The sequence below is a fragment of the Rhinopithecus roxellana genome, chromosome 5 (assembly GCF_007565055.1).
Source record: "Rhinopithecus roxellana isolate Shanxi Qingling chromosome 5, ASM756505v1, whole genome shotgun sequence".
Lineage (NCBI taxonomy): Eukaryota > Metazoa > Chordata > Mammalia > Primates > Cercopithecidae > Rhinopithecus > Rhinopithecus roxellana.
In genome coordinates this window covers 9,157,633-9,185,370 of record NC_044553.1, presented here as the reverse complement: position 1 = coordinate 9,185,370, position 27,738 = coordinate 9,157,633, and the positions used below count along the sequence as shown (strand labels likewise).

Genomic DNA, 27,738 nt, shown 5'->3' with positions numbered 1-27,738 from the left:
TTACCAGATGATGTCGAAGTGTTTCTGAAGTGCTCTGTTCCAATTTATACTTCCACCAACAATATGTATTCCAATGAGTCCATACTTGATAGTCAGATTTAAAATATTTTACTAATATGGGTAGATCTGAAACCGTACTTTAATTGTACTTAAAATTTATTTCTCCCATGTTTTCCAGAATACTAGTGAAGTTGAACAGTTTTTCATGTATTGGCCATTTCAGATTTCCTCTTGTGAAATACCGAATGTTTTGTCCATTTCTCCTTTGATTGATCTGTGTGCGGGTTCATTTTCTGGATACCAATCCTTTGTCAATTATGTGTTGCAAATATCCTCTCAATTGGACTTGCCTTTCACTCTCTATAGCAGCTTCATAGTTCTCATTAATGTAATCAGTTTGTACTACTTGTGCCTCAACACAAAATATCTTTCCCCAATGTCATATAAATGGTCTGTCATCTTTTAAAAGTTGTGTGGTTTTGCTGTTCACATCCAAGACTTTGACCGATTTGGAACTGATTTGGACTTCTACATACAGGTATGAGGTTGTAGTCCAAATTCTTGTTTCATAAAGATAAGCACCAGCACAATTCACTGGGAAGCCCTTTTGTTTTGTCCCAATCTGCATGGCCACCTCTCAGAAAACAAGTGTCTGTATGTGCGCATATGTATTCTGGAGTTTCTGTTTGGATTCTCTAGTTGTTTTATTGATCTCTGTGCCAACGCTACACTTTCAATATACTTTATACTACTTGTTATCTGGTAAGGCGAGTCCCCTCACCTATTGTTTAGGAATGTTTTGGCTATCCTGGCCCCTTGCTCTTCTGTTTTCCCAGTGTTCCTTCTAATTGGATTTATAATATGGCCAGCAAGACATAAACAAGGTTGTTGAAATACACTGATCCATAAACCTGACAGTAAATGTGTTCACTTGAATCTCACTTGTCATAAAGGTCACAAAATTGAGATCTGAGATGAGAATTTTATGCTCAGACCTCCTCTTTATCATGCAGTATCTGCAAACCGTATTAATACAGATACGATTTTAAACTTGTTTGGTTGGCTGTGCTGTTTTTAATCACAAATTTAATTAACATTGAACTTGGACCACTTCCCTGAGCAGTAAAACAGATAATGCCTGGCCAGTGAAGCCACATGAGACTATAATTAGATTTCATGAAACAATGGTCTCAAATTATTTTAAGTGCTTGTAATTTTTAGTACTATGCAGGCCCATGAACAAATATCAAAAGGGAAACCCAATTGAGTGTGTGTGTGTGTGTGTGTGTGTGTGTCTGTCTGCTGATAAATGTTTCTTTAGGGAATTTTAATGTACACATTCAGCCTGGGAAACTTTGTACTGTTTATTAAATAAAGCAGAGAAAACAAGAGAGGATCAACACAGCAGGAAATAAGGTCACCAGATAAGGCTTTTTGGCTACTGCTTCCTGTTCTGGGTAGCTCTGCAATTCACTGAGAATTTTACTCCCTTTACCCAGATTGCAAATTTCCCATTTCCTGTCACTTATCTCTGCCACCTCCCTCATTCTTGAGCTGCCAGACCAAAACAGTTCAAACAGATAAAGGCACAGTTAATTTGTTGAAGAGAACAGAGCTCTCCAGTAAACAATTTTTTCCTGGATCTTACTTTGTAGAGATGACTGGAAATAGCAGAGTAAGAGTTGGATCAGCTTACTGTACCATGTTCATTAGGTCTACACCAATGTAGCAAGTCAACTCATCCTTGCCTTTCTTCCACCATTTATAGGACAAAAAGAGATGACGATGCAATAGCTCCAAAAACATTCTGTGAGTGATAGATTTTTAACTCGTGTCTATGTTTTCAGAATTAAGGAGAGATAAGATGGCAGCTGTGCAGGGTTATCCATTCAGTATCAGTGATCTGGTACGTCACAAAGGGATGGATTTCAGAAAACCCTATGCTCAGACTTTCTGAATTATTGAGGTGATGAGTGAAGACGTTAACATGTTTTAAGTGATGAGTGTAAAACAGCTGTATCATTTATCAAACTTAGTTATAAGGGTGGCTGTGCACAGTGGCTCATGCCTGTAATCCCAGTGCTTTGGGAGGCCGAAGAGGGAGGATCATCTGAGGTCAGGAGTTTGAGACCAGCCTGGCCAACAAGAGACAAGGCGAAACCCTGTCTCTACTGAAAATACAAAAATTAGCCAGGCGTGGTGGTGGGTGCCTGTAATCCCATGTACTCAGGAGGCTGAAGCAGAAGAACTGCTTGAACCCAGGAGGCGGAGGTTGCAGTGAGCTGAGATTACACCACTGCACTCCAACCTGGGCGAGAGTGACACTCTGTTTCAAAAACAAGCCCAAAACAAAAAAACTTAGTTTTAAGGAATAGATATTATGATCTCACTGCATCACTAACTGATCATTAAAAGCATCTTAAATAAGATTCAATGTTTTTTTAAAAAGTAGAAATACAGTATACAGAATAACAGTATAGTCTGTGACATACTTGCTTTTTGTCCTCTGTAAGAGTAGAGGGTCAAGAATGGCAAGTGGCTTTTCCTTGATAAAGTTCATGTCTCTAGCTCCTTGACTTCGAAAGTTCAAGGCATGTACAACATAATTTGTACTGAGTTGAGATTACTGATTAACTACATCAGCATCAGGGGCTTCCAGCAGGTTTTTTTTTTTTTTTTTTTTTTTTTTTTGAGATGGAGTCTCACTCTGTCGCCCAGGCTGGAGTGCAGTGGCGCAATCTCAGTTCACTGCAACCTCCACCTCCTGGGTTCAAGCGATTCTCTTGCCTCAGCCTCCTGAGTAGTTGGGGCTAATTTTTGTATTTTTAGTAGAGACGGGGTTTCACCATGTTGGCCAGGATAGTCTCAATCTCTTGACCTCGGCCTCCCAAAGTGCTGGGATTACAGGCATGAGCCACCGCGCCTGGCCAGGGGCTTCCAGCAGGTTTCTAACCTGCTGATTTAAGGGAAAGAGTTGGATGGGAGCTAGGTTGGGGTCCTGTAACCAGTGCTTTCATGTCCATATGAGCTTGAGTCACATGGAGCAGAAAGCTGAACCTAGGTCTCTGAGTCCCAGCTGGTGTTCTCACACACCTATGTTCTCTCTAGAGAGGTCACTACTAATGGTGTTCTCAGATTTCATGTAAGGTTTGTTTTTACTACTACTAGACAGGGAGATGATTGGCCTTGGCAGTAATCATAGATGTGTGACTTTAAGCAGGTCAATTGGCCTCCTTGAGCCTCATCTATAAAAATGATGAGGCTGGACTGTATGCATCCTTGAGAGAATATGAGTACTTAGCATGCTTCCTATTGCATAGTTGGTGTCCAAAAAAAAAGTTAGTTTGCTCTGTATTAAACTATACTGAGGCTACACAAATTCTTAGTTCTAATAATAATTCCTTTGGTTATTTGGTTTGGTTAATAATTTCATTATTTCCAAAATAACCATCATTATATTCAATAAATCCATGTGTAAGTGATCCTAAGTAGGAACTATAGCACTGAGATCCAGTCCTCAAGGATGTAATAATTTGGATACTCTAGTTCCACAGAAGGACCAAATTCAACCAAATCCTCAAACATGTAATAATTTGTTAGGGGCAACATGATATACTCAACCATAATAAGGATGATCACTCTTCAGTTCCACAGAAGGACCAAATTCAATGGCAGTTCAGAAGAGGAAGAGAATTTTTGACTGCAAAGAAACTTTAAGGTGTTTGTGGAAGAAAGAACACTTGAGCTTTTTTTTTGGGGGGGGGGGATGGAGTCTCACTTTGTCACCCAGGCTGGAGTGCAGTGGTGAGATCTTGGGTCACTGTAACCTCCGCCTCCTGGGTTCAAGCGATACTCCTGCCTTAGCCTCCCAAGTAGCTGGGACTACAGGTGCGCACTACCATGACCGACTAATTTTTCTATTTTTAGTAGAGACGGGGTTTCATCATGTTGGCCAGGATGGTCTCGATCTCTTGACCTCATGATCCGCCTGCCTCAGCCTCCCAAAGTGTTGGGATTACAGGCATAAGCCACTGTGCCTGGCCTTTTTTTTTTTTTTTTTTTGTTTTTGTTTGAGACGGAGTCTTGCTCTGCCACCCAGGCTGGAGTGCAGTGGCCGGATCTCAGCTCACTGCAAGCTCCGCCTCCCAGGTTCACGCCATTCTCCTGCCTCAGCCTCCCGAGTAGCTGGGACTACAGGCGCCCGCCTCGTCGCCCGGCTAGTTTTTTGTATTTTTTTTTTTTTTTTTTTTTTTGAGGCGGAGTCTCGCTCTGTCGCCCAGGCTGGAGTGCAGTGGCCGGATCTCAGCTCACTGCAAGCTCCGCCTCCTGGGTTTACGCCATTCTCCTGCCTCAGCCTCCCGAGTAGCTGGGACTACAGGCGCCCGCCACCTCGCCCGGCTAGTTTTTGTATTTTTAGTAGAGACGGGGTTTCACCAGGTTAGCCAGGATGGTCTCGATCTCCTGACCTCGTGATCCGCCCGTCTCGGCCTCCCAAAGTGCTGGGATTACAGGCTTGAGCCACCGCGCCCGGCCAGTTTTTTGTATTTTTAAGTAGAGACGGGGTTTCACCGTATTAGCCAGGATGGTCTCGATCTCCTGACCTCGTGATCCGCCTGTCTCGGCCTCCCAAAGTGCTGGGATTACAGGCTTGAGCCACCGCGCCCGGCCCCCCCCCCTTTTTTTTTTTTTTGAGACGGAGTGTTGCTCTGTTGCCCAGGCTGGAGTGCAGTGGCACAATCTCAACTCGCTGCAACCTTCACCTCCTAGGTTCAAGCAATTCTCCTGCCTCAGACTCCCCAGTAGCTGGGATTTCAAGTGTGTGCCACCATGCCCAGCTAATTTTTCTATTTCTAGTAGAGACGGGGTTTCACCATCTTGATCAGGATGGTCTTGAACTCCTGACCTCGTGACCCACCCACCTCAGCCTCCCAAAATGCTGGGATTACAGGTGTGAGCCACTGCGCCAGGCCCACTTGACCTTTTTCTAAAATGCTAGACAGATGAGGTGTAGACAGGTACAAACTGGACGAAGGTACAGGACTAAAGACATTCCAGACTTGGGGAATGATAGGGAGATGGGATGAGTGCAAAGTGGAGAATGTGAGCTGCCCAGCTGGACTGGAATGCAGATTGTTGGGAGATAAGGATGAAAATGTGGGCTGGGAGACCATACAAAACCTCTGAGCACTTTACTTTGGCTTTTATCCTGTAGGCAATAAGAAGTCTTTAGAGCTGAAATGCAGCCAGTGCTACGCTGGGGCTGGATTAATCTCAAAATCACTGGGAGGGCAGCAGGGCAAACCAGAGGTGGGGCAATCAGCACAGAGGCTATTCTCACTTGTGGAGGCCGTGGGACTAGAAAGCACTTGAATAGGGGTGGTTTCAATGGAATCTTTTGGGGCTTTCAGTAAGTGACATGCAAGATGCTAAATATGCAAGTTGGTGACTTGCACAGTCACTTACTAAAGATGAAGAAAGGGAGTATATTTTAAAACGTTTAGTGGAAAGGAGCTCTTAAATTTTGGAGCAAGGCCTGTTATGGCTTTAGAGTGCAAAGAAAAGTCATGGAGAATGTGATCTCAGCCTTGTCTTAAGATGGTGCCACACTACAGCAGGCACAGGACAAAGAACTGAATTTGGTTGATTGTGACAGCAATGACAAGAGAAAAGATGCAAGGCTGTGTGAGGGGAAAATCAGGAATTGGTCTATATGCAAACGGTAAAGGACTGTAAGTCTGAGTCTTGAATGATGACAGCAGTAATGACTGGCAGTAAATTCGTAAATGTATTTTTTTTGTAAACCAAGAATAATTTTGTTGTTTAAAACAAATTTTGCCACAGCCAACTTCTATTTATAAGTACATTTCTAACATTTAGGTATTACACATTCATTTTTAAGTATTAAGAAAATGAGGGCTTTTCAACTGAGGTGAAAGACTACCTTTGAGATAAAGTGTCTCTAATTGGCGATGATGTGGAATACTAACCAGTTGTTCTCACAAAATAACATGTAGGCAAAGCATTTCCAAAAGGCAGAAGTTCATTTCTACTAAATTGATACTATGTAAACATTAAAAACAAGTACAAAAATAACTATTAAATAAAAGTTTTGCTTTTATTTAAAATAAAATGCATTTATACAGTCTTTGAACCATGGATTATTGAACAATACTGGTAATCCACCTCTCCCTCGCACCCTTTTGGGCTATGTGAGCTAGGAATTTTCTGACTAGCACCAATACAGATTGTAACAGCGCAACAGACTAGAACATGGCCAGTCCAGGCATTAGAGTTAAGGACATTGTGGCAAATCATCATAATGAAGTCATTCTTAATTTAGTAGATATTAAAACTGCACATTAATTATATCTCTTAAAGGCATTTAATTAATGCAGAGATGCTACATTTAAGCCATTTGCTAGTTGTGAGTAGTTTTTAAAAAACTGTACAATTTTATAAAATTTGTGTTTGTACATTAGTTACACAAAATGCATACTTCATAGAACTTTACTTCATATTGTAATGCAAAGAGTTGCATATTTTAGGCAGACAGTGATTATGCTGGTGAATACTAAAAGTGTAATACAATATGGTGTAAAAATAAAAACACAAGACAATATACATAACATGCTTATTCAAGGACAAAAACAAATCAAGCACGACAGACTAATAGCATTTTCCTTCAAGGTCAAACACAATGACATTATTAAACATCAGGCCTCCTGCAAGCCTGATTTATTTGGGGGTGGGGGGAAGGAATTAAATGGCTACCAGAAGTAGGGTATTTTAAAACATGGTATCAAATTAAACATACATTAAAACACATGCATTAGACATGATAAATAGAGTTCATATAGGTTAAGGCCTGGATAGCTTTAAAATAGATGGCTTGTTTCTTACAGCTTAAATCAGTGATGGTTTGTTCCTGATTTGCCCACTATTTCAATTTTCAATTCATGGCCCTAAGGAATGTGTGCCAAATTCAAGTTTATTATATCCTGATAGATTAATAGTCGTGCTTGTTTAGTGCACATATTAACTGGTCTGGTAAGGCAAAGAAGTTTTCATGATAAAATGATAAATTTCAAGCTTACTTTATTAAGCAGCATATAACAAACAGCTTTTAAAGTTAAATATTGTTATGGCCGTGGAGTTTCATTAAACATTATTTCTATTCACACCCAACCACTGGTAAGTTTGTAGAACATCTCTTCATCTAAACTCTCATTTTGGTCTTTTGCACGTGTTGAGAGAAATATGTAGCCACCAATGAATTCATGAACCACTTTGCAATCTACTTCAGTACAAATGAAGGACAATCGTACTTCATCTGCAAACTCTACGGTGACCTGGAACAAAGACAAGAATCATCAGTGCTGTCCCGAATGCCAGGTCGCGGGGTCCACACAAAACTACTCACTCAACTACTGCGCTACTTAAAGCCTGTCCCATCACAAAACACTTGTTGATCCTCAGTTAGTCTGTTTAAAACCTAAACTAATAATGCCTTTAAGTCCCAAAGAAGCAGCTAAGTTTATTGCCCTTCCCCTACCCTTTTTTAAGTTTTCATGTTCTGAAAAGGAAGACTAGGAATGCAAGGGTTTAGGTCATTCAGTTCTCAAACGGTCTCTGGCGATTCAATCAATGAGAATGCCTCTCTTCAAGTCCTGGAGGAAAGCCTACTTCCTGTGTTTTAATATTTGCTTCAGATATTTCAAATTTAGGTATCACGTTTGAATATTTCAGAAATATAAGATTCTTTGAAGTAACAGGAATTGATACAATAAATCCAATATGATCCTAAACCAAATGACTTATTAGTAAAAGATAGTTCAATTTAAATGATATTCATGTACTCCAAGACCAGGGGCAACATCATGTACAGTGGTAAATGTGCCGGGTTTTTAAGCCTAAATCACCTGAGTTTGAAATGACTCTGTAGTTACTTTGTGCGTGGTCATAGACAATGGTGGCCCTCAGGCCTCTATATTGCAGTGTCTTCATTTGTAACGTACGGTAATCCAACTACCTTAAAAGGCTGTGATGAGGTTTCAAGATGGGGTACTAATGCAAGCCTCTATGTCTGGCACAGGGTAGGCATTCAACAAATAGTAGTTGCTATTTCAGAGTAGAAGGGCTTTATCCATTACAGAAAGACAAAAAAGGTAACATTCTAAGCAAATTATATGCTTAGAATTTTAGTAACTGGGCTAATTATGAAATAGGCAAATTTAAGTGAGAAATGAATAGTCAACTATGGTATGTCTGTATTTTAAGAGGTGGTGGTACAAACAATCATCAGAATTTATAGGCCTTTTTATTCCTAATGTGCTAATTTGTATCAGAAGGACTATATTCAAGTAACATTGTGACGAGTTTACCATTTTGATTTCCCAGTTGACATTCCACTGTTTCATGTTGCTGAAACGCCATGTTTTAATTGCATCTCCGGTGCTGGCATCCATCCGAATCAGTCTGTTGTATGCAATTCCAATAAGTTCTTCTTTTTTGCCCCCTTGGAACCTATAACATTTAAGAAAAGAACAGTTACAAACATGTTGTGGGGGAACATGTTGGACTGCTTTTCTTCAAGGTAAGTGTTCTCTAACCCTAAAAGAGTGCTATTCCCTTAGTAGTAAAACAAACACAATTATCTTGAATTTTTAATGTAGAAATTAAAAGCTTACAAAATACATTCTAACAGTCTTTGAATTCTACTGTAATATGAGTTAATGGGTCTACACAGGTATGCTTTAAATGTTTAATATCTAATTACATAACAGATTAAGCAAAAATGCAGATTAAGGTTTACACATAGATGCTTAGAACCACTGACCTTGCAATGAAGTGTGTGATGCCAAATTCAGGTAATGACTGCCAAGCTTGAATAAATCTCATCTTGGCTTCAATTAGACTCATCTGAGCTACATTCTGATGGGCCTCCAAGATTCTCGCTGTTATCTAAACATGATTAAACATCACCTTTACCATTGAACATTATTCTCTCATGGGACAATCGAGACAAAAGATCAAAAGATTGAATTACACACCCTGTACCCCAAAATCACATTGTAAGAGTTGAAATCAAAATATCTGAAGCTACATTTGGAAATTTTAATAATGTATTATATAATGATTTTTCAAAATAAGTCAATTTCAGTTTTCACATATCAACAAAAAGTACTATTAGGAGTACACAGTTGCCACACTTGAGACATATTTCAAATGCATACAGATAATGGTACTACTATTATAGAACAGCACATTCTAATCCACATATAGATGAGTTTTAATTAAATTTAGCACTATGTCTATAATCAGAATGAATACCTGGAATACAAGTTTCTAGCAGGATTATCTGTTAGCAGCTTTAAGGTACTTGAAATCACCGTAATCATTTTTATTTTAAATTTCACTACAGGAGTAAATTCCATCAGGGAAGGTTGTGGCTATGAATTTTTATTTATTCTTCTTTTTCTTTTTTGGTAAATATGGAGAACTTACCAAATCTCTTACATAGCCTGGCTGTAGATGGCAATGCGAGGAAAGAAAAAGGAAGCAGAAAGAAAAAAAAGGCAATCAGAAAAAATGGTAATGAAGCAAAGAAAAAGTTGCGGTCACCTGCAAACCAAAATTCCAGCCAAAAGTCATGCAAAAAACTACTTTAGGTAGAAACCAAGCAAAGTAAATGCAAGAATGAAAAATGAAAATGAGGAAGCAGCAATTACTTTCCATTTAGAACACTGAGAAACACTCCACATTATTTTAGAATGTTAAATGTTACTAAAGAACCTAAGGGTAGAAATTTGTAGGGAGAAAATAAAAAGAGCCAATATTTCTTTCCCCTACATCATGTACCCAGTTCTCACTGGTTAGGATAAAGCCAATTATTTTAGTAGCAAAATAAAAGTATTCAAAAGCCTTTAAAGTTTTCTCAGATTTAGTCAGATAATATGATCCATGCACTGCTTTTCAGAAATAAGAATTTGAAGGCATAAAATAAGTGCAGTGCCCATCTGTTTCTTTTTTTACACAAGAAAAGCAAACCCCTCAGTTACCATGTGTTTTTTGCATCCTTTTTCCTGGAAGGGAAAATAAAGAGATGCCGTATACTACATGAGGAATTTCGGCTTTATGGCATTAGTCATTTCCATTTAGATGAACATAAATCAACATATAGAATAATTCTTCAAAATTTAAAAGCCAGTTTGAGAGTCGTATTTGTTTAAAAATACCCATAGAATATTTAGTTAATATATGTATAATTGAAGAGAATTAAAGTAGGTTAAATACAACAGGTTATTTTGATAGACCCAAAAGAAAACTACCAGTCGATATGCCCTGGAAGGTAAGAATGTCCTTGTGGCCTGCACATCTTCCTACAGACTCCAGAATGCAACTAAAATATATAGCTTAATAATTACTGAGCACTCACTACGTCCAGTGTGACCAGTGTAGTGCCTGACACACAGTAGCAACTAAGCTTCTGAGGATCACTACTTACTAGGCGCCAGGGCAGTAATATCGGGAAACAATTTTCTTTTTTTTCCCTGAGACAGAGTTTCACTCTTGTTGCCCAGGCTGGAGTGTGATGTCTCACTGCAACCTCCACCTCCCAGGTACAGGCAATTCTCCTGCCTCAGCCTCCCCAGTAGCTGGCATTATAGGCGTGCACGCCACCATGCTTGGCTAATTTTTGTATTTTTAGTAGAGATGAAGTTTCACCATGTTGGCCAGGCTGGTCTCAAACTCTTGACCTCAAGTGATCCGCCCGCCTCAGCCTCTCAAAGTGCTGGGATTACAGGTGTGAGCCACTGTGCCTGGCCAACAATTTGTAAGTCTATTCCAGCAAAGTGTGGTGGCTCACGCCTGTAATCCAGTGCTTTGGGAGGCCAAGGCAGGTGGATCACTTGAGCTCAAGAGTTTGAGATCGGCGGGGCGCGGTGGCTCAAGCCTGTAATCCCAGCACTTTGGGAGGCCGAGACGGGCGGATCACGAGGTCAGGAGATCGAGACCATCCTGGCTAACACGGTGAAAGCCCATCTCTACTAAAAAAATACAAAAAACTAGCCTGGCGAGGTGGCGGGCGCCTGTAGTCCCAGCTACTCGGGAGGCTGAGGCAGGAGAATGGCGTAAACCCGGGAGGCGGAGCTTGCACTGAGCTGAGATCCGGCCACTGCACTCCAGCCTGGGCGACAGAGTGAGACTCCGCCTCAAAAAAAAAAAAAAAGAGTTTGAGACCAGCCTAAGCAACACAGTGAGAGCTCGTCTCTACAAAAAATACAAAAATTAGCCTGGAGTGGCAGTGTGTGCCTGTGGTTCTAGTTACTAGGGAGGCTAAGGTAGGAGGATTGCTTCAGCCTGGAAGATGGAGGCTGCAGTGCGCTTGAGCTATGATGGTGCCACCGCACTCCAGCCTGGGAGACAGAGAAAGACTCTGCCTCAAAAATAACAAAATACACACCAAAAACCTAACCTATCACTCTGGTGAGAGAAAGGAGGGTTAAAAATGTGCATTTGATTAGATGGCAATATGAAAGGCAAGGCCAGAAGGATCTTTAACCATGGACCACACACAAACTGTCCTCCTGTCAGTTAAAGATGAATCCTCATCTTTGTTCTCAGGAGAATTTTCAGTTGATAGTTTCTAGTCAAGAACTATCATTTCGGCCGGGCGCGGTGGCTCAAGCCTGTAATCCCAGCACTTTGGGAGGCCGAGACAGGCGGATCACGAGGTCAGGAGATCGAGACCATCCTGGCTAATACGGTGAAACCCCGTCTCTACTAAAAAATACAAAAAACTAGCCGGGCGACGAGGCGGGCGCCTGTAGTCCCAGCTACTCGGGAGGCTGAGATAGGAGAATGGCGTGAACCCGGGAGGCGGAGCTTGCAGTGAGCTGAGAGTCGGCCACTGCACTCCAGCCTGGGAGGCAGAGCAAGACTCCGTCTCAAAAAAAAAAAAAAAAAAAAAAAAAAAAAAAAAAAAAAAAAAAAAAAGAACTATCATTTAAAAGGCTTCTGAGAAAACAAAGAGTTGACAGTGAAAGCAACGTGTGGCAGTTCTCGTTTAAGCTCGTCTATCTCCCTGATGCCTTACTGTGAAATGATAAAACTGGTCAGGTTTGAAATTACTTATTGCCTTTGAAGGCAAATATATTCACTTTTAGAAACAAGATTCTGTATAAATAATTTTAAAATGAAATAACTACGAATATGAAAAATGAAATTAGCACTTACTTTACTTTCCCTTTTTAACTTACAATCTACATTCCACACAGTTCCCCAGGGCAGCATTTCCTCCATTCCTTACTACTCCCACATCATATGACCATGGGATAAACAATTTCTAGGCTTACACAACCTCTGAGACTTAAAGACAAATACTTTGTGATTAAAACCTCTGAACATTTAGGTAGAAATAATTTCAGACCCATATAATCAATATTATATTTAAAGTTAAGGAATTAATAAGTGTTCTGGGCATTTCATTGAGCCTTTTTAGTATGTTTTAAAATTATTCCTTAACAAAGATTAAAGCACAATTAGATAAAAATGAAATATTTATTTTAAAGGTCTTCATCCCCCCTACCCCCAAACTGAAGCCTTTTCCTTTTATGGCATGATGTTGGGTGCAGAGAATATCAGGGCCTATCCCAAGTGAAATTCCCCTGTAAAGGACTTCTTATGTTGTACCAAAGAACCGTTTTCCTAAGTAGCAACCCTTTTATGGTATTAATTTCCAAAGAAAAGAATTCTAAACAGAGTGGACAAAAGCAAATTTCAATGAAAATTTACCAAACTGTGTAACTATGTATAAAATTTTGGTTAGGTTCTGACTGATAATGTTAAGAAAAGACACAGCTAAAAATGTACTCATTGTCAAGTTTCATTCTAAAGTTGGAAAAGCCAATTTCAACAACAGCTGGTATTATGAATTTTGTTGGGAAATGCTGGCTGCACTTTACGGCACATTGACTTAATTATATAAGGAATAAAATTAAATAAAGGAACACAAAGCACTGAGACCATATTCAATTCCTTAAAATGTCTGAAAGAACATCATCATGTTAACAGAATGATTTCTGCAAGTTGCTTAGAGTAAGTTCTCAACTATTCTGCCTCCTTATCTGTTCTATTAAAATGATAAAGATTTGTTTTAAATGACCAATTTAAACTTGACTAAAGGTGACTTTATTTCCTACAGGTTGAGTATCCATTATCCAAAATTCTTGGGAGCAGAAGTGTTCTGGGTTTCAGATTTTTTTGGATTTTGGAATATTTGCATTACACTTACCGGCTGAGGATCCCAAATCTGAAATCCAAAATGTGCCAATGAGCATTTGAGAGTCATGTTGGCACTCAAAAAGTTTCAGATTTTGGAGGATTTCAGAGGTTCAGATTAGGGATACTCTTACTCTATTTTATATTCTAACCACCTGACATAAAATTAAGACTAAAAAGTTTTGTTTAAGAGGGGAAAACAAGGTTATGTATAAAATTATAAGAACAAACCAGCAGAAAACAGTAGATGAAGTAAAATGAAGCAAGTACCTGCTTGTTCTTATACTTTTTTAGATAGCGGGGAGACACCAAACATTCAGGATTTATATCAGTCGTGATCTGCTCTGGTATTAACTGAGGATCTGGGTTTAAATGCTGCATCTTCAGAAAGGAAAGAATATTTGAACTTCTAAGTTGTAAGAACTGTCCGCCATGGTCTTGCCTTTGGAGGCTAATCTGCAGGCTGCCATCCAATGTGCATACTGTTTTTCCTGGAGAAAAGAAATACTGATGTGTGCAATGTATCACGAGACGGGTCTTTCAAGTATAAAATATAAGGATGACTGGTCAACTCATTTAGAAATCCAAGAAAATTGAAGTGTATTTTTAACTGAAAGACTTACATTGTCACAACGAAGCCAGATTTCATTCATGCCCTCTGCAACTGGAATCAGGAGTTTAATGTTAAATTTTTGGCCCGAAATGTTTACATCTGGGGTAACTTCACATCCTGTAACAAAAAATTTTTAATTATCAAAATGGCTAAATTTACTTTTAAGAAGTCTCAAGTCAATATAAGCAGCTCTCATTTTGTGGCATCTTAACATGTTGGATTTTGCCATAGTATTTTATGAAGGCATCTGCTGCAGAAGGTAATACACATTTACTTGGGAAGCTGGAATGAAAATAAGCCAGGCATGGTGGCTCAAGCCTGTAATCCCAGCACTTTGGGAGGCCGAGGTGCGTGGATCACCTGAGGTCAGGAGTTTGAGACCAGCTGACCAAATGGTGAAACCATGTCTCTACTGAGTATAAAAAATGGCTGAGGTCAGGAGATGGAGACCATCCTGGCTAACACACGATGAAACCCCATCTCTACTGAAAATACAAAAAAATTAGCCGGGCATGGCAGTGGGCACCTGTAGTCCCAGCTACTCGGGAGGCTGAGGCAGAATGGCGTGAACCTGGGAGACGGAGCTCGCAGTGAGCAGAGATGTGCCACTGCACTCCAGCCTGGGCGACAGAGCGAGACTCCGTCTCAAACAAAACAAAACAAAAACAAACAAACAAAAAATTAGCCAGGCATGGCGGTGGACATCTGTAATCAGAGCTACTTGGGAGGCTGAAGCAGAAGAATCGCTTGAACCCAGCAGGTGGAGGTTGCAGTGAGCTGAGATCGCGCCGTTGCACTCCAGCCTGGGCAACAAAAGCAAAACTGTGTCTCTTAAACAAATAAACAAACAAAAACTCTATTCAGAATTCACTTTGTAGGAGGCTTTACAGAAGGCAATGCAGATTTACTGAACTAGGTGTTAGATAATGGCATAACAGCGGGCATAAACAAGTAGTAACAGTGTAACAAATACAGCAAAGTAGAGCTCTGCAGAGAGATGTGGGTTCCAGACTTTTCTTTGTCACTTATTAATAATTATGGGCCATTTAACTTATCTAAGTCTACATTTCCTGACCTTGAACTCTACCTCACAGGGATGATTAAGGATAAATAAGATAATACACATGTCGAAGCTTCCTAAAGTTTATTCCAATTGTCTGAGAATGACATGAACAAAGCACAGTGTCATATGATCATGCAATAGGCTTGATGAGGAAAATTTTAAACTGTTAGTAGGGCTTGCCTTTTCAATTCCTCTTGGCACAGAACATAAGAAGATCATACACACTCCATATCCAAAAGAACAAACGTTAAAATTGTCATTTTCCCCTCTACATAAATATTTTAGTATTAAATAAAAACACTTTAAATAAAGGAGAGGTCCTCTTCGTTCTCCTCCCTAGCAACTCGTACCATGAATTTGGTGGATTCCCTCCTGCCCTTTGTTTTCTTTTTAAAATATTTACTACACACAAATGTCTTCTTTTGTATCTCCTTTATACAGGCTTTAGAATGATGAGAACGTGTGTGACAAACTGTTAAATGTACAAAGTTGAAACAGTTGTTTGAAAGTACACAATCTTTTGCACAAGTATCATTAATAATTCAAGAGGATTTACAGTATACAATTCCATAATAATTAGGCCTCTTTTAAAAAAACAAGAAAACTAAACAGGGAGAGAGAAAGTGGGTGGTAACTCAGCCACTAGTGTAGGCTCAGAGGCATACACTGGGCCACATCTCAAACAAACACCCATTCCATGCCACCTCAGCTACCTACTTCCACGGCAACCACTGGACTTCCTCAGTTACCCAATTAGTGTACTTCTGAAAGGTGTAATGCAAACAGCCGATTCTGATCACAATCTCTAATCCTAACTCTTTTTTTTTTTTTTTTTGAGATGGAGTCTGGCTCTGTCACCCAGGCTGGAGTGCAGTGGCCAGATCTCAGCTCACTGCAAGCTCCGCCTCCCAGGTTCATGCCATTCTCCTGCCTCAGCCTCCTGGGTAGCTGGGACTACAGGCGCCCGCCACCTCACCCGGCTAGTTTTTTGTATTTTTAGTAGAGACAGGGTTTCACTGTGTTAGCCAGGATGGTCTCGATCTCCTGACCTTGTGATCCACCTGTCTCGGCCTCCCAAAGTGCTGGGATTACAGGCTTGAGCCACCACGCCCGGCCAATCCTAACTCTTATCAAACTCTTTGAGGAACCCTATCCTGCAACCTCTCTACTTCTCCCCAACAGCAACAGAAGGAAGCAACAGCTCCCTCCTTCCCAATCCAGCATGGACCACATTCACTGGACATCCACTCCAACTGCCGAGACTCACTGTCTTCACATTATACATTCTCCTAGTAAAATCTGCCCCCTAGGTAAATAAATCCCTCTATCTTTTCCTTGCCTACACTCAGGCTGCTTAGCACTGCAAGATGGGAAGAAGTAAAAAAGGTTTCACTAGAGATTCATGGATACCAACCTCAACTGGGCCCTTTATGCTTGCATCCTTCTGTGCTTATACAGACATTTTCAACAATGCCTACTTCAAATCTTCTCAGACATCCAACAGTGTCACTTAGTCTCAAGGGACAACTCCACCTCTTATGTCTCCAAGAAAATGAAAGCCACCAGAAGTTAAGTCCATCCATTTCCTGCCATCCTAGAAGATAAACTTAGCTGTCCTTGCTTCCACACAGTGCGAGAGGCATCTGTCATCCTCCAGCTTTCCTATCCAAGTGGGCTGAGTTCATTACCATCCCAGGAACCCCGCTCTACCACTGAGATCCTCTCTCTCAGACACTAGATTTCCTTCTTTCTACTGCCACATCTCCATCAGCATTTAATTTCCTCGAATCTCTCCCATCTTATACCACAACATACCTCCCTTTTCTGTTACCTCTTTCCCCCTTCCTTGTCACAGATAAGGTTCATTAAAAAGCTTTGTCTCCTCTCTGTCTTTTTTCAATAGAGATAGGGTTTCACCATGTTGCCCAGGCTGTTCTCAAACTCCTGGTCTCAAGCAATCCACCACTGGCCTTGGCCTCCCAAAATGTTGAGATTACCAGCATGAGCCACCGTGCCCATCTCTTATCTACTTCTCAATGACTGTACTTCGGCTCCATACTCAATAAACCACTGAAGTCTACTCAGTTTGTTCTTATCAAGGTCACGAACCACATGGCTAGATGCTATGCTGGCCTAACTACCTTACTTTACTACAGTATTGGACACTGTTGACTACTCTGTCCTTTTGAAATGACTTTTATGTTAGCTTTCATCATACCTCATTGCCACAGTCTTCCTATGCGTTTTTTTTGTTTCCTTTGCAAGGTCCCGTTCTTCTAACCTGCCCTGTCTCTTAAACATGGGTGATCTGCAGGGTTCTGTTCTTCATCTTGTCTTCTCACATTTACAGACCACCATTCCAGTGGCTGCACTTACCATTACTGCGAACTGCTACCCTATCAGCATCTGGAGCATGTGCATCTTTCCCCAACCCAATGTCTACAGGCTAGCTGCAAACAGATATCCCATAGGCACCTCAAATTCAAAATACCCCCACATTAACTCATCTTTCTTCCCCAACCCAGCTCGCTCTTCTACATTCTTATCTCAGTATCACACTATCCACTCAATGCACAAGTCAGAAAAATGACCCCACTTCAACCTCCTCCCAAATAAATCACCCAGACTATTGACCAAACTTCCTCAGTATCTATTCAGTCTGCCCCTTTTCTCATCTCATGTTGATTACCTTAATTTGGATTACTATCATCTCTCTAAAATGACTCCTCTGCACCATAACTGGTATAAATATGGATCTTGTCATTTTGTGGTTAATATTCTTTCAGTGACATGTCACTGCTGCTAGTTCAAAAAACAATCTCCTTACCATTTTTATCATCTAATGTCTGCCAGATTCTTCTGCGACTATCTCTCATGTTAGTAGGAATCACATTCAACAGCTATTAAGGAAGTATTCATCCTTTCCCTTAAATTCTATATTCCAGCAGCACAAAACTCTCTGCAGTTGCTGGTGCTTTTCTTTAGGCTTTGTTTTTTTGAGATGGGGTCTGGCTATGTTGCCCAGGTTGGTCTTTAACTCTTGGGCTCAAGTGATGCTCCCACCTCAGCCTCCTGAGTAGCTGGAATTACAGGAATGTGCCACTGTGCCTGGCTCTCTATCCCCAATGAGGTCTCTCCATCCTCACTGAAGGTTAAGTTATAGAGCACCCTTACCCCTTGCTCCTTTCCTTACTTTCCAAAGTACTATTTATTACCCCAATTGCAATTTATCTCCCCAAACATGCTCTAAACCATCTTGAGGATTGGGACTGTAAGTGGTTCTCCCTTGTATCTCTACTACCCAGTAGTTTGTGGCACAGGAGTTCACTTAGTATTAGCTGAAATGAATTTTTAGAACTTTGCATTTTAGATCTCTATGAAGCCTTGGCATCCAGTCTAACACTCTCATTTCTCAGAAGAAGACACTATAGGCCCAGATGTCCTATCTTTCCAAAATCACAGATCTCAACCAGGTGTAGTGGTGTACACCTGCAGTGTCAGCTACTCGGGAGGCTGAGGTGGAAGGATCACTTGAGCCCAAGAGTTGGAGATAAGCATGTACAACACAGTCTCAAAAAATGAAACAACAAAAATCACAGGGCTTGTTTAGTGGAAGAGCAGCATCTAGGCCATTTGATTCTTGGTCAAGGTGTTATCAGTGTGGTGCCTGTGATCATCAGTGTGATGAGTCCTTTCAGAGGACTTGGGAACAGCGGGATGAAAACAGAACAACTTATAAACTTATTAATTCCATGCCAGGACTTGATCTCTCAGTTACACAGAAAGAAGGTTAAGATGAGAGACAGTGAGAACAGGGGCCAGAAGACAGATCTAGTCTCAAAGTCAACAGTGGATCATTTATGCTGGTCCTGGGCCGCTGAAGAGGGAAGCAGGAGAAGGCTGCAGTGGATCCTGAGGGCAGCAAAGAATGACAGACACCCAAAAGTGAAATGCCCGTGACTGAGGGAGGAAGGCAGTGAGCCTAATTAAGAATTTCAGGTAAATTACAGAATTCCAACATGTGGGAACAGCAATTCTCTACTCAGGAATGAGTTTTTCTATTCTTTTTTTAATTTGTGTAACTTTATTTTTTATTTTTTTTTGAGTTGGAGTCTTGCGCTGTTGCCCAGCCTGGAGTGCAGTGGCGCGATCTCGGCTCACTGCAAGTTCCACCTCCTGGGTTCACGCCCGTTCTCTTGCCTCAGCCTCCGGAGTAGCGGGGACTACAGGCGCATGTCACCAGGCCCAGCTAATTTTTTTGTATTTTTAGTAGAGACGGGGTTTCACCGCGTTAGCCAGGATGGGCTCGATCTCCTGACCTCGTGATCCATCCCCCTCGGCCTCCCAAAGTGCTGGGATTACAGGCGTGAGCCACCGCGCCCGCCCTGTGTAACTTTAAAAGCAACAGTTTAAGTGACTACCAGGCAGAGCTCACGTACTAGGGTACAGATTTCAACACTGTGTTGAAATACAGTAAATCTATCCTAATGTACGATATACAGTCACACACTGCATAAAAGCATTTCAGTAAACAACAAACTGCATATATGACAGCGACAGTGCCTTCGTAAGACTATAATGGAACTGAAAAATTCCTACTGCCTAGTGACACTGTAGCTGTCATAATATCATAGCTCACATCTGTGTAAACAAACCTATTCTGCTGCCAGTCACAGAAAAATGCAGCATGTACAATTACAAATAGTACATAATACCTGATAATGATAAATGACTGCGTTACTGGTTTATGTATTTACTATACTATTCTTTTTATCATTATTTTACAATGTACTTCTACTTAAATAAAAAAGTTAACTGTTAAACAGGGGATTCCAGAAGAAGGCATTGTTACCAGAGGAAATGACAGCTCCATGCTTGTTACTCCCCCTGAAGACCTTCCAGTGAGACAGGATGTGGAGGTAAAAGACAGTGATACTGATGAACCGGATCTCATGGAGGTCTAGGCTAATGTGTGTGCCTGTGATTTAAGCTAACAAAAGGTTAAGAATATAAAGAAAATATTTTTGTATAGCTGTACAATGTTTAAGCTAAGTGTCATTAGAAAAGGGTCAAGACGTTAAAAGTTGTTTATAAAGTTACAGTAAGCAAAGGTTTGAAGAAAGAAAATTACTGAAGTTTTAAAATAAATTTCATGCATCCTAAGTATACAGTATTTATAAAGTCTGCAGTAGTGTATAGTAATGTCCTAGGCCTTCACATTCACTCACCACCCACTCACACCCAGAGCAACTTCCAGTCCTGCAAGCTCCATTCATGGAAACTGCTCTATACAAGTGTACCATTTTTTTTTTTTGAAACAGAGTTTCACTCTTGTTGCCTAGGCAGGAGTGCAATGGCGTGATCTCGGCTCACTGCAACCTCCGCCTCCCGGGTTCAAGCGATTCTCCTGCCTCAGCCTCCCAAGTAGCTGGGATTACTGGCATGTGCCACCATGCCTGGCTAAATTTTGTATTTTTAGTAGAGATGGGGTTTCTCCATGTTGGTCAGGTTGGTCTCCAGCTTCCGACCTCAGGTGATCGCCAGCCTCGGCCTCCCAAAGTGCTGGGATTACAGGCATGAGCCACCGTGTCCCCCCAAGTTGTACCTTTTCTAGATTTAGATACGTTTAGATAACAAATACTACTGTGTTACAGTTGTCTACAGTATTCAGTACAGTAAAATGCTATACAGGTTGTAGCCTAGGAGCAATCAGCTATACCATACAGCCTAGGTATGCAGTTGGCTATACCCTACAGCGTAGGTGTGCAGTCGGCTATACCATCTTGGTTTGTGTAAGTACACATACTCCATAATACTCACACAATGACAAAATTGCCTGGTGACACATTTCTCAGAATGTATCTCTACTGTTAAATGATACATGACGGTACCAAGTACAATTTAGAAATATGAATCAGGAAAAGCACGTCTGTGTTTTAAGTGTTAAATGAAATTGTTTTGGGAGTCATTTTTGTGAAATCAGTCTGAAGCCCTTTTCCTTGGTGCTGTTGTCCACATCTGAGTACTTCGAGTTAGAAAGGCATATACTGCCTTACCTACAAAAACATGTATATGTACAAATGTACCCAAAGAAGAGATGGGCTGGGCCACTAGGAATAACTCTGAACTGGCTTCCAAGGGTGGTGCAACCTTTGCTATTATCAAGCAGGTGGGAAACCAGGAGGCTATGGCTGCAGGTGTTAGCTCCAGCGCCTAGAAATACCTCCCTCCTTTCATTTTCTGTGTCTTAACTCTATTCCTAATTCAAGTCTCCCATGAATGCATCTGACTAGGATCTAAGTCTCACTGGAAATGAGTCTAGAAAGTGTATTTTAGTTTTTTAGTCTTTGCTCTAAGGGAAGATACAGTAAGAGGACTATGGAACAGACAGTGAGGAGCCAGCCGATTGACCTGCATCATCCAAAAGGCATGCCAGGGGGCCAAGGGTGGTGTGCTCACAGAGGAGTGGTCCTCAGGGGATACAGCTTTCTGGAGGAAGTGGTATCCAAACTGAAAGCGAACCAGGTGATTTTATTGAAAAGTATACCCCAAGTGAGAGGCTCATTAATGCTCTGCAAGAAATCACAAGCAGCAGAATGCCATCTATCTGCAGAGAGAACCAGACTAATCTGGAGAAGGAAATTCGCCCTACCGCTGAGCCAGCCATCATCAGATGAAAAAGGTGAAAGAGAAAGTACAAAGAACCAATAAAAGAAATCAATGAAATAGGAATTAAGCTGTAGCTCATAGACCTTACTGAAGAAAAGGAAAAACAAAAATCCAAAACAAAGCCAATAGCTTAGCCTTCATCCAGGCTTAGGCCAGGCTGTAGGAAAGCAGGCCTGCCACAAATGCCCTGAGGGAAAGAAATGAGCACCCAAATACCAGCCCCTGGTCTGAGATAGCTTTTGGATTTGAAAAGACAGGACAAGAGGAAACCAAGGAGACTCAAGGTGTCAGCTAGAACGCCTCCGAGGAATATCCTGGAGTGGCCTCAGAAGCCAGGCTGAGAGCAAAGAAAAAACTATGTGAGGAAGAGGTGTTGGGTAAGGGGAAGAGGAAGGGAAGGACCTGCCCAAACTCTGAAAGTGTCAGGGACCCTACTGGTGAGCCAGAGGAAAATTCAGAGGTTCAGGACCCTGAGTGGGACCAGCCTGTCATCAGTGAGGGTGAAGGAAGAGCAGGAGTGTTGAAGATGAAAAGCCCAGGGATGACTACAACGTGGCTGAAAATAAGGCAGAATCCAAAAACAGACAAGGAGGCAGTCCCTGCAGAATAAGGGAACTCTAAATGTCCTTAATGCTGAAGCTGGAAAGACACATACGCTTCCTTGACAAGTTAGAAATGCAGAATCAGCTGGGTGTGGTGGCTCACACCCTATAATCGCAGCACTTTTGGGAGGCTAAGGTGGGCAAGATCAATTGAAGCCAGGTGTTCGAGACCAGACTGGCCAACATGATGAAACCCTTGTAGCTGGGTGTGGTGGTGCACACCTGTAATCCCAGCTACTGGGGAGGCTTGAGGCACGAAAATCGCTTGAACCCAGGAGGCAGAAGTAACAGTGAGCCAAGATCGTGCCACTGCACTCCAGCCTGGGCAACAGAGCAAGACTCCCTCTCAAAAAACAAAAAAGAAAAGTTGAGTCATACATTTCAGGTCAGTGTCTGCACAAAGAGATTACAACGAAATATTTATGTGGAATTGAGTACTTCAAAACTGTGAAAAGACGATAGTGTAAAAAAAGACATATCTAAATACATTTTTAAGGTACCCAAAGGAGTAAAGAAATTGATTTTTAAAAAAACCTGTTTATCCCAGCAAGTGGCTCATTGGACTGTTAGGCCAATGGGGATGCCACCATCAACAGCCGTGGACAGGCTCTCCTTACCCCCTCGAGGTTCAATCTGATGAGCTGGCGTGCCACTGGATTCTTCTTTGCTCTTATAACAAGAAATGGAATGTGTCTTTGAAGGTGCACCAATATGCTTGTAACCTTTCAGAGTCAGCTTTTTTTGGCCTATGTATGAAACAGAATTAACAACAAAATCACTTTGAAGTAACTTTATTAACGCTATATTAGCAAAGTTTTCACAATATTAAGGTCTGGGTCAAGTTTTACACGTGCTGACATCGATCCCCCTTGGTCAGTGTCTTAGAGTCAGTGCTGCTGTTACTGGATCGAGCTCCCTTCTCAATCTACTCTAGAAGATCACACGAACAGCGTGCCTATGTTCCAGTATTCTGCAGCTGTAGTCATCACATCTATCACTAACTAGGAGGTCACATGGGAAGGGTAGGAAAAGAAAGGTGAAGTAAATGTCAGTAATTGGAAGAGTCCTAATCCTGTAATTACCTGCAGGTTAGGGTGTCTGCAGAGTTGCCTTGGGGCCTCTATAAAGATGCAAGTTTACCTGGCAGGACTGAAAGTGGGGGAAGTGCTGCTTTCTTCAGGGTAAATTCCAATGGTGACATTAACTTGCCACTCCAATGTCAAATACAGAAGGAAGATGACAGAGCAGTCATGAGGGTGTGTAAGGACCTTAATGTGCAGGTAGATGAGAAATGTGTCAAGGGGGAAGGAGAAAGAGTAGGGTAGTGGCATCTGAAATCATGCCCTTATCTCAGAAATGTTCCATATTTTGAACTGTTGTATGTTCAGCTACGGTAAATGTTTTATTCTAGAGTAGTTTTATCTTATATAGTAGAAAACAGTATTTTCCACATCACCTCCTTTCCTTTTTCTCCTCTCTGCCTTAATGCCGAGCTCTCCTGATTCTGTGGAATGTAGCTGGATAGTGTTTACAAATCTTGATCAGATATACTAGAACTTTATATAAAATGTTCCATGAACAAATGAACAGAGTTCAACAGAATCTTGTGCTGTGAACGAGGAAATAATCGCTGGCAGTAACATGGTTCATTATGTACTGCTTCCAACTGAGGCCCAGAGGGGCTGTGCCACTCACTGTATTACCGTTTCAGCATCTGTATGATGCAATCTAGGTTTCACAATCTTTTTTTTTTTTTTTTTTTTTTTTGAGACAGAGTCTCGCTCTGTCGCCCAGGCTGGAGTGCAGTGGCCGGATCTCAGCTCACTGCAAGCTCTGCCTCCCGGGTTTACGCCATTCTCCTGCCTCAGCCTCCCGAGTTGCTGGGACTACAGGCGCCCGCCACCTCGCCCGGCTAGTTTTTTTTTGTATTTTTTTAGTAGAAACGGGGTTTCACCGTGTTAGCCAGGATGGTCTCGATCTCCTGACCTTGTGATCCGCCCGTCTCGGCCTCCCAAAGTGCTGGGATTACAGGCTTGAGCCACCGCGCCCGGCCCACAATCTTTTTTTTAAAAGAAAAATGTTTATCTGATAAAAGAATGAGCATTGTGATTTTAATTTCATAAAAGTGGTTATTTTCTCTCGGTAATTTGGTGTTCACCTAACTGGTAAATCTGTTTACAGTAGATGCGTTAGTCAAACTTACAGTTAGTTTCAATGTGACCATGACTATAAAACTGACAGTCATTAATATTTGGAATCCCTCCTCTTTTTGTACTTACTTGAAAACTTTAATATAGTCAGCAAGTTCAGGAATGGAAGTAATGTCACCCTAGGAGAGAGTTAAATCCTTTTTTATTTTTTTTTAGTATTTGAAATTCTTTCTAATGTTTGGTATCTGATATCAAGAACTAGCTTACTTAATAAACAGAACGACATAAAATACAGATGATAAAGATTTTAACACAATCACATTACATGGTCTTATGGACCATATTCTTGGTACAAAGGCATTTTCAAATAGCATAAAAGGTTAACAAAATTTTCATCAAAATGGCAATTGATACAACTCATAAGAATACGTTATCTTTAATACCGCTGAAACTGTAGCTGCATATAAATCTGCACATTGTAAAAGGCCCGAAGTGTTTCTTCAGCAGTAACTAATCCCTATACTTAAAAACCAAACCCAGCATTTCACAATTTTCCCGAGATCTATTTTTTTTTTGTAATATTTCAAATGTGCACATCACTAAGTGGATTTTTACCATGACTTAAGATTATTTTCCTCTGCAGAAATGTCTTCTCATCACTTGTAAAAGAATTTGCAGAGTATTAAGAGTATTAGATCTATTCTTACTGTGTTGAATGCACTAGAGACGAATACATTAGTACTTTAGAAACAAACAAACTTCCCAGCAGTGGCAGGAGCACTGCTTAAGGCCAGGAGTTTGAGATCAGACTAGACAACACAGTCAGACCCCATCTCTAAAAAAATTAAAAATTTAGCCAGGTGTGGTGGTGCATGCTTGTAGTCTCAGCTACTCAGGAGGCTGAGGCAGGAAATGGCTTGAGCCCTGGAGTTTGAGGATGTAGTGACCTATGGTGTGCACCACTGCACTCCAGCCTGAGCAACAGAGCAAGACCCTGTCTCAAAACAAAACCACTTTGCTCAAAGTTCCTGAAAAATTAACATCTGATTTCTCTCTCTAAAGCATTAAATATTTCTCTCCACCACCCCCCAAATACTTTGAACCTAAATCCACAAAATGGAACGCATCAATTCAAGCTAAATTAGTAGGTTAAAAAAAGATTCATCCTACCAAAATTGTTGACGTTTTACCCCCTTCCAAAGTAATCTCCAGGTCTGAAAGGGCAGCATCAACCTCATCAACTTCTTTGTCACTGTTGTTCAAATGATTCTCTGACGTCATGATTGACAGCTTATTGATATGATACTGAAACCAGAATTATTTTATTAAAATAATTGCTATAACTGTAAAACTCTAAGATGAAATTACTATCTGAATCTATATTGAATGCTTTTCAGTACCTAATTGGAAAAGACAGAAGCGTCTGGGAACTATAACGAAAGGAAATAAAGGGCATGGCACCTGAAATCAATATCCTAAACCTGCTAATAAATATTTATACAAAAGACCTAGGGTCTTTGGACACACACCAATGAATTCATCGTTTGGGGGCCCTTAGACTTAAGAGAGTTAACTGTCCTCAACTGTATTTCACATTAACAGAGATTTGACTTTTTTTTTTTTTCATTGTAATCTTCCCTGTGTCTATAACAGGGCCTGTTATCAAGAAATATTGAATGGACATATAGAATATGCATAAGGTCTTTTGTAGAAACGGATGAACACTGAATGCTGTACCTTGCTCCTATTACCCAGGAGAAAGTCATCATTACTATGTCAAAACCTAACGCTCCACCTTTTCCCCATCCTCGATTCAATGCTCTGTATTCTCATATGTAAGAATGTTTGTACGTGAGTATGCACATGGATACCCACATACGCGTGGGTGGGGAGGGGTGGAGAGAGAGCAGTCAGTAGTGGTGACTACTCATATGTAGATAGGAAAATTTTGGGATACAGAATAGTTATTGATTTTAAATATACTTCAGTAAGTGACTTAGAACCAATATTCATAATCTAATAGATTTTTATGTTAAACCTTAAGTCTTCTACAAAGGTCAGCAGAACCTTTAAATCTTAATCAGTTATCTTTCAAAGCAACAAATGGTGCTCCAAATGTCTGAAGTATTCATTTAATACATTCATTTCATGGGAGCATTTAGTGAACTAATCTGAGGCCACTTACCAATGTTCTTCTGTGTTTTAAGGTTTAGTGACTGGTAATGAATAGTCTCTGGCTACTTCAATTGTGCTGAAATGAGATCTTACAATGGTAGAAATGTCCATGTTCATAAATTATGGAAAATGAGGTAGAGGTTGAGGTCCTCAGGTCCCAAATGTCAGAGTATATTAAGAATCAAGTGGGCCGGGCACGGTGGCTCAAGCCTGTAATCCCAGCACTTTGGGAGGCCGAGACGGGCGGATCACAAGGTCAGGAGATCGAGACCATCCTGGCTAACCTGGTGAAACCCCGTCTCTACTAAAAAAATACAAAAAACTAGCCGGGCAAGGTGGCGGGCACCTGTAGTCCCAGCTACTCGGGAAGCTGAGGCAGGAGAATGGCGTAAACCCAGGAGGCGGAGCTTGCAGTGAGCTGAGATCTGGCCACTGTACTCCAGCCTGGGCGACAGAGCGAGACTCCGTCTCAAAAAAAAAAAAAAAAAAAAAGAATCAAGTGAAGAACTGGTCAAAAATACAGATCCTTAGGTTTACTCCAGAGATCCTGATTCAGGAAGTCTGGGGTCCAGCCTGGAATCTGCATTTTTACTCACTGCTCTGGGTAATTCTGATGCAAAATGTCCTTATGAGTCATACTGGAGAAATCCTGGCTGTGAATGGGACTTAAAAAATCCAGCTTCGCTTTCAAAAGTGCAAGGGATATCTTAAATTTCTTAATACATACTCTGACCTAAATGCTTTAAAAACAATGTGACTAATTCATCTACTTTACTTTTTATCCCCACCTTCTTACTTTGTATTATTTTGCTTCTTTTTACTATCGTAAATTTACTTTACACAACGATCCAGATGTCCCAAGGAGAGTATACTTCAGAGTATAGGCTCTGTCTGAAAGAAAAAATACTAGGCATCTCCTCCTCACCATACTTTCAGTTTCCTTATTCTGATACTAGATGGTTTCATACAAACTTAGGGTCAGTCTCTGAGAAAGCCTCTAACAACTCAAGGTATCTGTATGCCAAAATACTCTCATTAAATCTAGATTCTAAAATGGTCTTGGAGGGCTATAGTTTTGAGACCATTCCACTTCCATGAACTGAAACCTATGGTCTTCTGAGGTGTTCTTTCTGTACTGATACAGAATGTCCACGATACATTTGGTGAGGGGGGCTGCAGAATCAT

At 40.9% G+C, this 27,738-nt stretch overlaps 1 protein-coding gene and 1 long non-coding RNA gene across 2 annotated transcripts; both read right to left on the bottom strand.

Annotated features, from left to right (window-relative positions):
- Positions 1-7,078: 7,078 nt before the first annotated feature.
- LOC115897459 (fermitin family homolog 2-like) lies at positions 7,079-21,194 on the bottom strand. Its single transcript, XM_030930065.1, is given in 9 exon segments — positions 7,079-7,349; positions 8,382-8,523; positions 8,837-8,961; positions 9,505-9,525; positions 13,552-13,685; positions 13,688-13,772; positions 13,905-14,011; positions 19,810-19,916; positions 21,181-21,194. Coding segments are annotated over 9 exon segments (909 nt in total). The 3' UTR covers positions 7,079-7,175.
- Positions 21,195-22,921: 1,727 nt separating this feature from the next.
- Positions 22,922-26,007, bottom strand: LOC115897718. The gene is made up of 3 exons (XR_004057496.1): positions 25,549-26,007; positions 24,508-24,557; positions 22,922-22,974 (listed from the first exon to the last, which is right to left on the bottom strand). It is a non-coding gene; the product is annotated as an uncharacterized LOC115897718 (long non-coding RNA).
- Between the last annotated feature and the right edge of the window lie 1,731 nt (positions 26,008-27,738).